This window comes from Pristis pectinata, chromosome 11 (assembly GCF_009764475.1).
Source record: "Pristis pectinata isolate sPriPec2 chromosome 11, sPriPec2.1.pri, whole genome shotgun sequence".
Taxonomy (NCBI): domain Eukaryota; kingdom Metazoa; phylum Chordata; class Chondrichthyes; order Rhinopristiformes; family Pristidae; genus Pristis; species Pristis pectinata.
The window spans coordinates 43,877,000-43,894,277 of record NC_067415.1 but is presented as its reverse complement, the minus strand read 5'-3'; the positions used below and the strand labels follow the sequence as shown (position 1 = coordinate 43,894,277).

General features: G+C 38.2%; 1 protein-coding gene across 36 annotated transcripts in view; it reads left to right on the top strand.

Annotated features, from left to right (window-relative positions):
• Positions 1-17,278, top strand: part of picalma (phosphatidylinositol binding clathrin assembly protein a) — a 120,558-nt gene that overhangs the window by 63,859 nt on the left and 39,421 nt on the right. For 20 of the 36 annotated variants that reach the window (XM_052025603.1, XM_052025598.1, XM_052025604.1 and 17 more), the window contains exons 9-12: positions 2,553-2,641; positions 4,942-5,068; positions 6,121-6,260; positions 10,469-10,569. In XM_052025603.1, the coding sequence (XP_051881563.1) occupies positions 2,553-2,641; positions 4,942-5,068; positions 6,121-6,260; positions 10,469-10,569 (457 nt within the window). Of the gene's footprint in view, positions 1-2,552; positions 2,642-4,941; positions 5,069-6,120; positions 6,261-10,468; positions 10,570-17,278 lie in introns of those variants that run through there. The other 16 variants (XM_052025606.1, XM_052025605.1, XM_052025599.1 and 13 more) reach the window with 2 other exon arrangements.

The following is a 17,278-nucleotide window of genomic DNA, read 5'->3' as shown; positions in this document are numbered from 1 at the left end:
GGAACTGATATACCCTGATTCAACCAGAACATAGATCTGTATGTTTGTTAAGCTATTTTAAGTAACGTAAAACTGGGTAATCAGGTGTTAAGTTGACACTGTTTTAAGATTTTTTTTAATGATAAATCCATTTTCAACTGTATCAAGCTTGATGAATTTTATTCCCAGTTACCATTGTTAAACACTACATAAAGGAACATTTAAAGCATTTTTAAAATAAGTTTTACATCACAACCCCTTTGGACTGGTTCTTAGCAGATTTTACGCTTGGAACATAAGAGCATAAGAATTGGGAGAGAGACTATATCGCTCCTTGAGCCAGCTTGTAAGATCATGACTATTCTGATCTGGTCTGAGCTCCACTTTCCTGCCACTTTGCCGTATCCATTACAGGCCAACAATCTGTCTATCTCGGCTTTGAATGTACTCTGTGATTCTGTGTCCATAGTTCTCTTGAGTAAAGAATGCCAAAGATTCCCAACCTTCTGTGAAAAGAAATCCTTCCTCATCAACAGCTTAATTTTGTCATCCTCTGTTTTGAACTTATACCCATGAGCTGCAGTTTTCCCAACAAGAGTAAACTTCTTTTTAGTACCCCTGCTGAAAATATTATCTTTCAATAAAACTATCTCTTTTGACCTCCAATTAGTATAGTACCATTTTGCTCATAAGGTAACCCCTTCATCCCAGGAATTGACTGAAGATGCAGGTGAGAAAAGATTCACTATTGTAAATTATTAGTGGTTGCTGCTATTTTGAAATGTAATCATCATTATTCTGGAAAATCATTACAGACTCTTGGATTCATTTAACCTTCTGGAGATTGAATGTATTTGCCCATTTCAGAACAGGAAAACATTGGAAATACTGAGTTGGTCAGGCAACATCTGTGAAGAGAAAAACATTTCTGGTCACTGATCTTCTAAAGTAGGGTAGCTTTGTTCCTTTTCCCATGTGCTGAAAATTTCCAAGGTTTTCTGTTTTTATTTCAGATTTCCACTATATAAATTTCTTTGCTTTTTTGAGTATATTTGCTTATGCTGAAAAGCCTTTTTCGTATCCCTTGCAACAAAAATGTTCCTTTTGAGCATGCTGGCTGAAGTAAATGCTAATTTTTCTCCAGTTTGAAAGTTTTGTTCATCTGCCACTTGTATCACTCCATCAATGTCCCCTTCATTTCTTTTTATATATTCTGATTTGGTTATGTCTTCAAATTTGGTCTCAGCTCTCATCTAACCCCATTTGAACATCATTGTAATCGCAAAACTAGAGAGATTTGCAAATACAGTACTTTGATAAGGGAAACCAAAAGTTGACACATTTGCTTTGAATTTGACCAGGAGATGGTAATTGATCCTAAAATGATAGATTTCAGAGATTAAATTTATAGTCAAATTTTTATTCTATGTTGTAGTAGCATGTTTACACGATTCATCATTAATGTTGCTTTCTATTTGGAATTGCAGCAACTGAAATAATGAAAACTGATTTTTCAGGTCACGTGAACACAATTTTTTTTAAAGAGTCATAAAAGCCCTCCGTGGGTTTTGAATGCCCGACTTATGGATATCCCCTACATACAAATGAGTTCCTAGAAAAGTAATTTCAAAAAATACTCGTGCCTCCAAATGGCAGAACTATTTTCGCGCTCTCACTGTAATTGTTCCTTCCTGTAAGTTATGCGTGTGTTTTTGATGCCATTCATTGCAGTACTGTGGATGTATGGTTATCATTGAATATATTTTCTGACTTGTTGGCATTTGTAAAAATGGAAGGTGCTGTATATTTAAAGTCAGTATCAAGGACAAAAATTTTTGTTTTCTTTCATTTTGTTTTGAAGTTGGAAATATTTCCTCCAAGATATTATTTTCCTTGGATTTTTCATTTTTAAAATGTCTGCTTCCATTTGACATTTCCATATAAAGTTTGTCCATTGAGCCAAATGTCTTCGGCAGTGGTGTATTGAAAATATTCAATTCTGTACTTGAGTTATTGCCAATCTCTGTCAACTTATGCTTGAAATCTACAATTAACAGGAGAGCTGAGCATCTTTTCAAAGAAAAAATACTGGTTTAATATTGTCAATGTATAATTGCAAAACAGGATTTATTTTCATTACATTTACTTTAATGAATAAAATTAAATGAATAAAGTCAGAAAAAAAATCCTGTTTTGCAATTATGAACTAACAATATTAAACCAATGACATGGGACTAGGTGAAAAGAACAAATTTATTTGGCACAGCCAGTGGCAGAACTTGAGTAGTTTTCATGACCAGTTTATAAGGGCTACCATCCTAATAGAATGGACTTCTTTTAAAATGTTCTTTGAGAGCATTTCGTCTGCCTGAGTGAATTGGAATGTGCAAATTTAACTATGCAGAAGCTATCGTATTTTCATTCAAAGAGTCTTGCTTTGTTTAAATTTCTGAGAACTGAAGGCAATCGCTTAGGTTTGGAGATTCTGCTTAGTAATTTCATAAAATCTGGTACAGTTTTTAACAAAATCTTAGCTATTTCCATGATATTGCAGTTTTTTCTTTACATCATAGGCACCAAGTAGCCTCCTTGATGCATTAGAACAGCATCTAGCTTCATTGGAAGGAAAGAAAGTTAAAGACTCTTCAACAGCTGCTAGCAGGTAAGTTGCATTGAGCTAAATGTTTGTACTGTCAACTTGTGTGGGGGGAGAAAAACAAAACACACAATGAACGTGAATATGACAAACCATTTATCAGGATTCATTGCATCTACCTTCGTGATGAAGGTCTGGGAGCTACTGTGAGTTGTGCAGAAAGGGACCCTTTGACTTAAAAGAGACTGTCAATGAGTTGAAATGTGAGGTTCTTAGCCTTTGCCTCCATTGGCACCGCAAATGTAGCTGATCCTCAATAATGAAAAAGGCCATTAGGCTGTTGGGATGTTTTGTTAGTAAGCTTGCATGCTGTATTCGTCTCCCAGTTTGTATCCAGTTTTCTCTCACTTCCTGCTTTATCAGCAATGGCAGAGGCTTTAGCCATTCTAATTCTACTTGAACTGAGTCCTTTTGGCTTGCTATTTGCTTTCAACATCAAAAACTTCCAATTACTTTGAAGCATATTCTATTTAAGCCATGTACAAATGAAAGCTATTGTTTGTATCCAAAAGACCAGAATTGTCATTGAATAGCAATGCAAATTCATAAAAATACTGATATCTTTGAACAATCTTATCCCAAAACTGATGCAGAAGGACTGGATGGGAATTTCCTTGGGACCTCAAAGTTCGCAGCTCATGATGCAGTGACTAATAGTTCCTGCACTCTTTTTTTGGGGGGGAAAAAAAACTTTGAACAAACTTGCCTAGCCTTCTGAAGGAAGCATTCATCAATTAAGTGTAGTAAGGTATTACAAATATAATTATCTTGAAGTAACTTGCTTATTTCTCAAATTCTACCCCGTCATTTGTCCTTAAACTTTTTGTTTGAGTTTTGCCATTGAAATCTACATCAGCTATGGTGTAAATGAATGTTGAATTCACTGTATGTATAACATATTGAAAAGGTAATGAAATGATGATCTCCAGTGCAAAAAAAAATGTGAAGAAAAATGGGTATTGAAGTAACACGTGGCATTTACTAAAATAGTTGTGTGGATACAACTAGAGACCTTGTTGAAAGTGCATTTTGTGGATCAGTTCTCACTTTAGTTTTTCTGTGGCGATCTAGCATCCTGAAGTTAATACTTCCTAAACAAAAACTTGAGTCCAGTGTTGTTTCCTAACAATAAACTGGGATAGGAAGAAAAGCGGAAAATTCTGTTCAAGTCATTATTTGGTTTTGAAAACTTGCAGTGTCTCAGAATCATTATTGAAAGAGAGGTTTTCAAGTTCACTTGCTATGCTTGTATTGGGGTATGTGAATACTTCAAAGCCATGTCACCTGGTTAGTTTACATTTTTGAAGAACCCTCTGCATGCACTGCTTCGGTGATGCAGTAAACTGTCTCAATAGTGGAGCAGACTGATTTTGATGAAGTACATAATTTGCATCTTCTATGCCTAAAATATAAACAAAGTGCATCATTGCATATGTAGCTGTAACTTGAGCTTTATAGAAAAGCATTAGAAAGGTTCAGACACAATTCTGTGTTTTGTCTGAATGCAAAATGTTATGCTCTCTTACTAAGAAAAATGCTGCAGAGAGTTATAGGGGAAAATGTTGTATCCATATGTAGATGTTTGAGATAATGATTGAAGTGCTGATCATACAGATTACTTTGACCAGTTTCTGTTTGTAATGTTCAAGCTGCATCCTTATAGGCTCGTGTAGAGTATTCCATCACTTTGTACTTGTAGGTGGCAGAGAAACTTCGAGAGATGAGAGCCACTCGCTAGACTACCTAGCCTCTAGTCTGGGCTTTTAAGAATTGCCACATCTGTTAACAGGGAGGTGCACAAGAATGTTGAGGGTGAGGAGGGAAACTTATTCAATTAAGATGAATTTTAGTTTCTCACAATTCAAAGAAACAGCTAAAGTTAATAAGTGAATGTAACAATATGTGTAACTTTTTGTTACACTTGGCACATGATATCTGCTCATGCCAAAATTTCCCAAATAGAATTTGAATTAACAAAAATCTCCAGATTTTTGATCCACATTTTTGTTGGAATTGGCTAGACTTCTGTAAGATCAGAATTTAAGAAGGCATATATTGATTTGTTACATTCACTCATTAACTTTAGCTGTTTCTTTGAATTCTGAGAAACTAAGATTCATCAAAATTGGGCAAGTTTTTTTTCCAAAAAGAGGATTTGAAGGATTCAGTCATAAAAGGTAATTTTTTTTAATTGTACAAAATATGAAAGTTATGTTGGTTTTGTTGAATCTGAAGCCTGCTATTTGTGTATGTTTTGTATCAATATTTTAAGCTACTCATTTTTGTACTTTCTCTTTTTTCTTCAGGGCTAGCACCCTTTCAAATGCAGTCTCATCTCTTTCTAACACTGGCATGTCACTTAGCAGAGTAGATGAAAGGGAAAAACAAGCTGCTTTGGAGGAAGAGCAGGCCAGATTGAAAGCACTCAAGGTGGTGTGTTGTGTTTTTGTTTTTCTTCCTCTTTCATATTGTCCAAGTCGAATTAAATTTCAAGGCCGTGTTACTTAGGACTCGTGTACGCGTTGGTGATGTTCCGATATGAGGATGATGTTTTGCATTTCATGAATCCTTTGTACAATCATTTCAATTCAATCTGCTGATTTTCTTTGCTTTTGTTTGCCAGGCTGAGTCCCTTGTCCCCACCACCAGGCTCTACCTGACTAGTGCATTTCTTGTGTTTCAGTCCCTTCTCTCCTTGTGTCCTCCGTTTATTCTCCACGAGATCTATTGCTACTCCCTGACACCCATCTCATGAAACTACAGACAACTGAATAAATCCTCCTTCCTTGCCTTGCCTAGCCTATGTGTGCATGTCATAGTAAGTGGTTCCCTCTTCTCAACTTGTCATCCTTCGTTTCAAATCCATCACCAAACCTTCTTCAAAAGCCAATTCTTGGCCACTGTTTTTGAGAGCTTCTGCTACTTCATTGTCAGCTGCCCTCTCTCTGTCAATTCCATGAGTATCTCCCAGATCCATGCTGATCTTTGCAGCTCTGTTTTGAATTTCTGACCAGGCCATGATACTGAATTTGCCCCAAGATACAGTGCTGAATCCTCAATGATTTTGACAATAATGTTTTGCCATCCATCTGCACCTTAGTGCAGCCTTTTGGTATAGTCCTTCAGGACCCTTTGTATCCACATTAGTGGGATTGTCCAAACTTCATTCCAGTGCCTCATTTGGTCATAATCTATACTGAGACTTTCCAGAGACTCTTGCACTTTTTTTTCATTTAAAAGCTGTGAAGTATCATCATAAAATCAAGATATAAGTGAATTACTTCATGTTGATATGAATTGTTGTGAAAATGTAAAAGACACATTAACACCCATATGTTTAATATAATGAACTGTTCTGAAAAATAATTTCCTGTTGTCCAATTAAATTTAAGCCCTACGTGAAACAGCTGGTATTTGAGATGATTTGTGGCTGATTAAAACTATTTTCTTATGTTTGTTAAATAGTTAGAGTTGTTTTCTAACAGGAGCAGCGTTTGAGGGAACTTGCAAAGAAATCCTATCCATCTTCTGGAACTACAGCAGCATCACCCAGTTCTACTTCGGGTGGAAGTATTAACACCACAGCAGCCATAGACCTCTTCTCTACCCCTAGCTCTTCCAACAGGTATGAAACTAGCAGCTGCTTTTTCTTAGAAGTTTGAAGGTGGCTGCTGAATTTGACCAAGGAAGTAAGGTTCATAACAGAACTTAATATTGTAAAAGCAAAAATATTGCTGATGCTGGCAGACTGAAATAAAAATGGTGCTTAATTACTCAGCAGCGCAGACTGAATTTGTGGTGTGAGAAACAGTTAGCATTTCATGTTGATGACCTTTCATCATAACTGGAAAAAACGAGAAATCAAGTTGGTGGAAAAATTTTAAACAGGGAGGTAAATGAGGGAAGTGGGGGGTGTGGGGGAGAGAAATGCTGAAGTGTAATATCTAGAACCCAGGTGATGGAAATCTGAAATAAAATAGAATGCTAGAAATACAAAGCAGATCAGGAAGCTTCCGTGGAGAGAGAAAATAAACTGAATCAATGTTACAGGTTACTAGAGAAACACAGGACTGCAGATGCTGGAATCAAGATGAAAAACACTATGATACTGGAGAAACTCAGTAGGCCAGACAGCATCTGTGGTCTCCTGAAGAGGGGTCCTGACCCGAGACGTTGACCGCCTGCTTTTCTCCACAGATGCTGCCTGGCCTGCTGAGTTCCTCCAGCACCTTGGTGTTTTTCATAATGTTACAAGTTGATGACCTTGCATCAGAACTGGGCAGTTCTGATCCAGACAGCTGAAGGCCTGTTATCAGAGTTTGTTGCATTCTATTTTTAAAAAGTCCAGAGAGTTCAATGTGCCTTGACACAAGTTGCTGTTTCCCGTTCTTGTGTGGGACTTCGTTGGAACAGAGTAGGAGGCCAAAGATGGGTCGGACTGAGAATTAAAGTGATGCATAACTGGAAACTTGGTCAACCTTGCAGTGTGTATGGAGCTGTTTCTTGAAGTGGTCACCCAATCTGTGTTTGGCTTTGCCAATGCAGAGAAGACCACTTCATGAGCACAAAATGCAGTACACTAAATTGGGCAAATAGTGAAATAAAAACGAATTGTTCTGTGAATTGATCTGAAACAGTTTGGGTCCCTGAAATGCAAAAAAACAAAAGAGATAAAGGGGCAGTTGTTGCAGCTCTTGTGGTTGCATGGCAAAGTGCTGCAAGAAGGTGAGTGATTGTTGGTGGAGAAGGAAAAGTGAACCAGGAAGTTGCACAAGGGAAGATTCCTCTTGCATTGCTGAAGGGGGAGGGAAAGCAATGTGTCTGGTGGTGTCATCCTGTCGAAAGAGGTAGAAATTACAAAGCGAGACCTATTGAATGTGAATGAAGGTGAAGATTAGATTTGTTCAATTCTTGGGTGGGAAGCAGGAGCGGCAGCAAGAGCAGAAGTCCAAGAAATTGAATGACAATGGTTGAGATCCCTGCCAAACTGTAGTAGAAGGGAAGCCACAGTAAAGGATAAAGGCAACATCTAAGAATCACTGTTGTGAAAAGTGTTGCCAGAACAGATATGATGAAGGCTGAGATGGCAGTAGAATGAAATGGAGTCCTTGGAGTGGGAGGAAGTGTAGGTAAAATATCTATAGGAGTTTGTGGACTTGTATTGGATATTTTATTGAGTGAGAAATGGGTCATGCGACAATGAGAGCAGGGTGGAAGCTAATAGGAGAAATGGTGAAACTTCCTTTACAAGTACAGATAGCAGCACTAGTACGGTCATTTAATGTACTACAAAAGAGGTGAGGTGGAGGTTTTGAGTAGGATGTTTCCACACATCTTCAAAGAGACAGGTATAGCTTCAACCCACAGCTGTACCCTTAATTTGGAGAAAGTGAGTGGAGTTATTTTAAGCTTTCCTGAAAGCTTAGAATAACTCCACTCAATGTAAGAAGGAGTACAGCCAGGTGAAAGAGGTGGTGGTGGTGGAGGGAGACTGGTTGGCCTTCCATTCAAGGAAGGGCCGAAATATCCTCAGGCCATCCTGGTAGGGGAATTGAATGTCAGTTGTGGAGGTAAGTTGGGACCTTTCCACAATACCTTTTGATACTCTGCCAGTGGCAGAGAAGGTATTGTGGAAAGAAGCTGGACAAGGGCAGAAAGAATAGTCAAGATGGAAATGCATGTTCTGTGGGACAAAAAGGCTAACACTGTCCTCAGTTTATGGTACAAATCAAGTTCCAGCAGAGGTTACAGAGAGTGAAGAAGATCAGGAATTTGAACATGTAATTTTGTTTTTTTTTTAACTTGCGTTTCTTAATCAGTAAAAGACTGATTCCTCAAATTAGCAATGGTATAATCCTGAAACCATTGTCTTGGAGCATGAGACTGTGGTGGGTAATATGCCAGTGATTTGCCTAATATATTGCTCTTTGTGTACACACGCATGTTAAAGATTGCTCCTTATTAATATTTTGATTTGCTGTTTCTGTCAGGAAATAGCAACGTACCTATTTAACTGTAGACAATGCAGATTTCATATGCTCTTCACTTTCTATCCGGACCACTTTGAGATGGTTTTAAAAGAACGTAGAACACTACAGCACAGTACAGACCCTTCAGCCCACAATGTTGTGCTGACATTTTATCCTGCTCTAAGATCTATCTAACCCTTTCTTCCCACATAGCCCCCTATTTTTTTTAGAACAGGTGGTACCCAGGATTCATTCCTGTGAACTGTTCATCGCCCGAACAGTTTCCCAGGTGGAAAATACCTGTAGCCCTGCAGCAGCTGGCAAGTTCATACAGCTGGTCTCCCAAATGCTTGTTTGTATGTAAGACTGTACATAACTTGGGCATTTGTAAGCTGGGGAAGACCTATAATCACCCAAAAATACATTGACAAAACAACGATGAAGTATTCTAGAAGCACGTTGATAATGTTAAATAAGCTCTGTGACAGCAGTTTGTTTTACACTGATGTAGGAACATTCTTCATGGGGAGGAGGAGTACTTTGAAGTATCACCTTCCTCCTAATACTGGCAATAATTCCATTTGTTTGGGCACTGTCTCCTTGATTTGGGTATAAGAGAACTGTCCAGGGCTTCTGATCTTCTTCCCATGGCACTTATTGGATCTTCAACTCTGGTGCTGGGTAGAGATGTTATCTGGCTTGGTTGTGAAACTTGCATCCTTGTGGTCAGACCACTGTGATGGTTTGCATGTGAGAAATGTTCTCTAGAGTGAAGTATAATGGCACTGGAAAAATATCACCATTGCTATCATGGCAAAATTCTCAATTTGCTGAAAGGGTAAGCGAATCAATGTCCAAGGCCAATATCCCCAGCATTGATGCCCAAATCACACACTCAGTTGGCTATGTTGGACAGTCTGTGGTTCACATAGTTGACATCAAACTCTCAAGATGGGTGCTGTAATCAGAACTATGTCATAGGAGAGATTTACCTCGGACAGAGAAAAAGATTCAAGGATATGCTTGAAGTTTCCTTGAAGTGCAACGACTCATTGAATTCAGGGAATCTCTGGCCCTTATCGGCTTGAAGTGGAGAAGAAACATTCCAGATGATATTGAGAATCGTGGTTATGCACTTGGAGCATGCAGAAACCCTCCAGAAGGAGTGTGTCACCTTGCAAACTACACATCCACCTGCCTTCTCAGCCACCTTTTGCCCCATCTGCAGAAAAATCTGCACTGCACATTGGTTTCATTGTGCTACTGTTCCATAACACATCCCAGTGCTATTGTTCCATAATTTAAATTACTTCTATGTTTTGCCATTTGTATTCGCTATTAGGATTGGTATCGTGAAATGGAAAAGTTTCCATTCTCATCTTCAATTAATTGGCTGTTGGAGGTAGATTAGTGGTCTCCACATTCATTCATGTTGATCTGACGATGCAATTTCATCAAGGACTGTTTTACCATTTGTTTACACACTAATTTTCAAGAGGTTATTTGAATTTCTTTTCAGTGAAATGCATGTTGGGGTGAGTGGTAAGCTTGAAATACTTCTGAACTGATTACTCCTATTATGTTTTAGTTTTCTCCAACTCTCTTCTGACCAGGAACACCTGACCTCCAACCTTTTTCCACTGAAACATGCTTATTGATTGCCATCTCATCTGATCTGAAGCAAATTTTCTAACCATAAATTGAAATAAAATGCTAGATAGGTTTAGAGATTTATTGAAAAAACAAATTATCTTATTGGATCATTTTGTAAAAATCAAGTATGATTTAAAAGTTTAAATACTTCACATTGTGTACATTCATTTAGAGTACAAGATGTAAATTCTGTTTTAATTTTTCCCTACAGTACGTCCAAACTGCCAAATGACTTGCTTGATCTTCAGCCAACATTTCAACCATCCATGCACTCTGTTCCAGCAGTACCCCTGGCAGCTAATACATGGGGAGGTAAGATACTTCAAAGATCTTCAGGTAGCAAAAGAAAGTATTGATCATTTTAAATAAATCAAAAGTCAAAGTTGAGTTTATTGTCATATGCACAAATACATGTAGGCACAGATGCAGTGAAAAACTTGCTTGCAGCAGCTTCACAGCATCTGTTGATGTGCATTGTTTCCATATACAGAAGTTGGATTATTTGATCAGAATGTAAGATGGCTCTAAAAATTGTTATTGATGACTTTAGCTTCAAAATCAAAGGTATGCTAAGGTTTCATGCCATTAAGTTATGTAAAGTTTGAAGAATTTGTATTCTATAGCTAAAATATAGAGGTCAAATCTGGGGAGGAAATAGAAGCAATGTCTGATACTTTTACACTGCAGGTTGGTGTTTTACCAATTTGTTGACATTTCCCACCTGATGTTCACCTGGGTGTTGGGTAGAAAAGCCTGCATTCTAGTTGGGAAAGATCAGGTTTTTTGTGGGCTTGGGGAATGTGGTTTGAGGATGAATGGAATATATTTCAGATTGGGTTAGAGAGAAGTACATCATGGGGTGTGGTAGGCTTAGAGGATCTCTCTCTGGACTGGAACTAAACATTGCCATTCCTGATGCAGAGCCATGCACTCAAGGTACTTAATGATTCCTTGCACCTCTTTATCTTCCGAGTTTCCTGAGGGCAGGGAGGCACAGCAGACTGCATTTAAAATTAAACCAGAAGCTGTTCGTAGCTTGCTTCCTGAGAATAGATGGGTGACTTGCTATCCTTTGGCCCCAGCTCCTTCAAAATTGAAAGTGGGTCATTTCCAGGTTAATTGGAGTAAAGTTCCAAATTCAACCTTTATTTTTAGATTTAGAGTTTTTTGAAGTTTTAAGAATTGTTTATGGAAGTTATCAATGTGAATCTCATCAGTGACATTCTAATGTTTGGCTTTTACTCCTGCGTTTGTCATCTAAATGCTGCTCCTGGGCAAGATTGCCAGTGTACATTGGGTCAACTTCCACATCTGCACTGACACTGAGCTCTAGCTTGTCACCTCTTTCAACACCTACGGCTTTTATATTGCCACACCTAAAATATCTGGCATTGTGTTCTGGATCTGCAATTTCCTGTACCTAAACTTCAGAGGTTGAAGTTATTGCTTCAAATCTGGAGTTACTTTGCCACCAATTCTATTTATGGTCTTGATAACTTTGTATGCTAAACCAGACTGCTTGCAGCTAAGCTGTTCAGTCCTTAGCTTTGAACCCTGTGTTTGAACATAAGAAGTAGGAGCACGGGTAGGTCAAAAGGCCTGCAACAGGTCATTTAAATATCTTAAATAGAGTGTATTTTAATTTATTATTTCTAATTATTTTCTTTGTGGGAAGTAAAGCTATTAGTAAGGGAAACCTAGTTCCCTTGTTATTGTGAGTATGCCAAATATATTTCAAACTTTGATCTATCGTGATGATAATTTCCATGGGAATCTGCAGTAACCTTCAGACAAAAGGAAGCAAAAGGATAATAAAATGTTTCTAAGCAGTAAAGTGTGTTACATAATCTTTTGAAGTTTATGATATGTTTTCAACCAGATGGTTAAACTTAGCTCTACCCTTAGCTTGGGATGAAGGGCATTATATTTACAGAGAACCCCAGCTTTATGGAGGGGTTGGGTTCCTCAAACTGTATGTAACGCGAACCCCCTTGTCTCATTGAATTGCATGTTATAAACAGAGATGCTTTCCTACAGGATGTTTTTCTCTCCTATTAAGCCATGTTATTGGTGATAACAAAGTAACCTACCACTGTTATTTAACAGCTGAAGCCAATGTTAACTTAGGGGATGGACACGGCTTGTGCGAAAGGAACAACAAATTTTATTTTTAGTCACTCAATGCTGTGAGGCAAAAAGATTTGGATATAATGTCACCACATCGCTTGGGTTGAAAGATCCGGTCTGAGGACACATGAACAGACGTCTCAGAGCGCAGTGCTGTGGGGCCTTTTCTTTGACTTGCAAGGCTGTGGATTGGGAAAGAGGTTAGGAAGTGGGGATATCGGGGGAAGGGATGGGATTCGAAGATTGTGATTTGTGAGAGAAAGGTGCTCGGGGGTGGGGCTCATGGGTGGTGGTAATGGCTTAAAGCATGGTGAGAATGGAAGTGGAGTAAAGGCCAAGAGTACTTTGTCATGGCTACTGCAGCTCCCCACAATGCAGTGCATCAGGGGAAATGCCTCTCAGATGAATAGCACAGCAGCATTGCACTCTGAGATGTCCGTTCACAGGTCCTAGGACTGGAGAGGGCATGGTAAACAAAGGACTTGGCTGTGTCTTCCAACCTAATCGATGCGCTGATGTCATATCCAAAGCTTATTGCCCCACACTATTAATTGACTAAAAATAAAAATTGACAATCTTTTAATCTTTTGCATTTAGTGTTCACTTATTTATTTTTGCCCCACATAAATTCCATAAGAGTGAATTATATTCTGTATCTCAAATTTTTGAGTTGTGATTTATGGATTCTGCAAGGGTGAATTTTTGTAACCTGAACAGCTATAACCTGGGGTTGCCTTTAAGCTATTTTGGGGGAAAAAAAATTCAAATGTCAGTGAGTTTTTTTTACATCTAGAAGAGTTTTGTTCAAAAATGTTCAATAGCTATACTTTTAAAAATGAGATATTTGACCATCTTTCATCTACTGTTTATGGAAAAGCTGTTTGCCAAATGTACAGGAGAGATTTAAAGATGGTTTGGACTGTCAGGTGTAGAGTACTATTTTATTTTGATGAATCTTGTTATTTTCTTTCAACAGTTTATACCATGAAAGTTCAATTTTGTCAAGATTCAGTAAGGCTTTTGCCTGATTTAAAGTAAATATGGAGTACATATTTTTAAACTGCTTGAATATTGTTTACAGTTTTTATGGTTTAGCTGACCAGCAGCTTTGGGCCAGAGATTAATCTGCTGTGATTATGACCGAGTATGCTGTTCGAAACTCATTTACTCCTGACTGAAAATGCAGTGGGCTCTTGAGTTCACAACAATGACCTTTAAAAAATTAACTGCCATTTTTCAAAGGCCTGCTTCCTGAAAATATATTTGGGTGCTCGTTTGTACGTACAGGCTGTTCGTATGTAAAATACAGAAAGGGTACATTAACTACAGTAAGTATAATAATGCATTGAAAAGTGAGTAAATCATTCAAGCTGCTTGAAGATTATTGACAAAGCAGTCCCATATTCTAGAGTTGTACAGTATTGTGAATAGGTCTGCATGCTCTTGTGAATGGAAGTTTTTTAGCCATTTGGAAAGAAGTTTGGAAATCTTGAAGGTGGAAAACAGTACCACTAGTGCAATTCTCACACAAGTGACTTGAGTGCTGTAATAAGCAATAAGATAACTACTTTGCCCTTTTTAATATATTTTGCATTACCCTTTGCATTTTGGTTTTTCTGAATTAGCTACAACAATGTTTCCCTCTTGTTATCCTGGGCAATTGAGGCAATTGTAGTTTATTGTGTTCATTCTGTTTCGCTCCCTGATCTAGTTATTTCCAGAATTTGGTTTTTTTGGACATGTTCATTGTTTTAATTACAGAAAAAAAACAATGCATTTAAAATGTTGAAGCTCATATTCATGATTTGATTGTACTTGGGAAGACCAAAACATTGCACCTTTTAAGGAGCAGGATATCACTGATGGCAATTTCCAATTTCCCATGTTTAATGATAGACGTGTGGATATTGGAAGAGGCTACCAGTTTACTACACGTATAGAGTGTCGATTCACTGGCCATCGATACAACATTAAGGACACAACCACTAACATACCTAAACTGCTGGAATCATTTATGTCAGATGACATTAGAAGTGAAAATAACAACTGGTGTTCAATTTGATGACTTCCATAGGATTGAAAGACAAAGAAACAGGCTGGAGGAGGGAAAGGACAAAAAGGAAAGCCTGTGAATAGGGTGGAAGGTGGGAGTGTTTAACTGACAAAAGAGACTGTGGTAGTGGAACATTTAAGGCTGGAATGTGTGACTGGCTTTCTACCTGAGAGTAATAGAGCAATACTCGGTGCTCACTGAAGCCTCAGCAACCTTTTTTGGGGCATCACTGGTGAATGCTGCACTGAGCTGGTTTGATTGCTGCATGCGGGAGTTCATGTGACCAGCTTTTGTGCATACTGGTGATGCCACCCTGTAAATTACATCCCAAAAGTGTTTTGTTTTCAGTTTTGATAGGCATTTCTTTATGCACAAGGGAAATAGAAAGGAGAATGAAATAACTTGGATGGAACACAATAGGACGTTGTTGACACTTGTGGAAAATCAATGCGTCACTAACACATGACAAAAAGAAGAGCTAAATGTGAGGAAGGTGTAATAAACAACTTTATCAAAAGTTGTATTTAATTGAAAAAATCAGAAATGATAACAGCAGTGAATAATGCTAGACTAATATTTGACTTTGGACATGAAGCAACCCTAAGTATTTTTTTAAAAAAAGCAATTTTATTTCACTTTAATCTTAAAGGAATGTACCCTAGAATCTTGCGATAGACCCTGTCATGTCCTGGGGATTTATCCACCCTAATGTGCACTAATATTTCTAACCCTTCCTGATATAGATGTGCTCCACAATATCAGCTTACCCCTCCTTTAATGCTCCAGTCTCCACATCCTTTTCCCTGGTGAATACTGATGAGTATTCCTTTAGGACCTTGCATATATTCCCTGCTCAACACGTAGATTATCCCTTTGGTCCCTGAAGGGACTTACTCTTTCCATAACTGCCGCCTTGCTTCTAATATACTTAAAATGTTAATATAAAACATTTTGGGATTCTCCTTGATCCTATTTGCCAAGGTAATTTCATGGCCCCTTTTTGTCCTCCTAATTTCTTTTAAGTTCTCTCCTATGTCCCCTTTAAACCTTAAAGAACTTGCGTCAGGTATAGTAAACTGGTATTGAATATGCTTGCTGCTTTTCCCTGTTATAACTGTTGTTAGAACTGTTGAAATGTAGATTCATACAGTAGAGCAATCTTGTTGTTCAAAGTTCAATCAAATATCAAGTTTGATCCTTACTGTAATTTTTATTTACAAGTAAAGCTAGATTTTCATAATATATACAGTAAAACTCCATTAATCAGACATGCATGGGACTTTGGTGCCAGACTAGGAGGTTTTCCATGCTATTGGATGTTACTTATTAATACTCCAATATACTTCTAATTTACTCTTTTAAACATTAAACAGTAACACTTCAATGAATCCAGTAAACTTAAACGGAGCACAATAAATAGAACAAGGTAAGTTTCATGGAAAGATGGCCATCAGGACTTCTGGGGGAACTCAGCAGTTCAGGCAGCATCTATGGAGGGAAATGGACAGTTAACATTTTGGGGTGAGATGCTTCATCTGGACTGAAAGATGGAGGGGAGGTAGCCAGTATAAAATGGTGGAGGGAAGGGGGCTTATCCTGGCTACCTCCCTGCTATCTATAAGTCCAGATGAAGGGTCTCGACCCGAACCATCGACTGTTCATTTCCCTGCATAGCTGCTGCCTGAACTGCTGAGTTCCTCCAGTGTTTTGTGCGTTGACCAACAGAACCAGTGGAGTTTAAAGTGAGCTGGGAGCTGGGTCCTTGGTAGGTGGTCAGAAAGCACAGGTATTAGGGACCCGGTGAATGGAAAGAGTAAACATCTCCGAGTGGTCCTGTTGTCAAGCAGTCAAGATTTCCGAATGACTGGAAAATGGATCATTGGAGTCTTAATGTACATAAGAGTTTTTAAAAAAAAATCTCAAAAAAGCCTTCTAGGTGTTGGCAAAATTGTGGGAAAGGAATTGTATTGAATTGAGGTGTGAACATATGAATTAGGAGCAGGAGTTTGCCATGGTCCCTCAAGCCTGCTTTGCCATTTAAAAAGGTTATGGCTGATCTGATAGTAATCTCATCTTTGCATTCTGTCTACCTACAGTAACCTTTCACACTTGCTTATCAAGTATCTGACCACTTCTGCCTTAATGCCCAAAGACTCTGTTGCCACTGCCCATTGAGGATGACCATTCCAAAGACATTCAACCCTCAATAGAAATTTTACCTTGTACTTGCCTTAAATGGGTGATTCCATATTTTTAAACAGAGATCCCTGGTTCTAGATTCAACCGCAACACACCCTCTCCTCGTCAATTGTTCAGGATCTTCTGTTTAAATCAAGTCGTGACTCATTTCTCTCAACTCTAGTGGATTATAGTACAAACCATCTGAACTTGTAAGACAATCTGCTCATTCCAGTTATTTGTCTAATAAAGCCTTCTCAGAATTGCTTCCAACACATTGATATCCTTTCTTGCATAAGGAAGTCAGTTGCAGTCTCACCAATGCCCGATGTAACTAAATTATAACCTCCCTGCTTTTTGTATTACATTGTCTGAGCAATAAATGACGTTCTGTTAGCTTTCCTAATTACTTGCTGCACCAGCATACTGACCTTGTGCATTATTATTATTACATTGACCATGCATTAGAGTACTAAGATCCCTCTGCATTTGAGCATTGTAATTTCTCACCATTTAGATAACTTGTTTCTTGCAAAAATGTTTAATTTCACATTTTCCCACATAGTCCTTTTGTCAGATCTTTCCCCACCTTCTTAATGTATCTAAATCCCATGGTCCTCTTCACAATTTATGATCTGTCTACAGGAAATGTACAACCATATC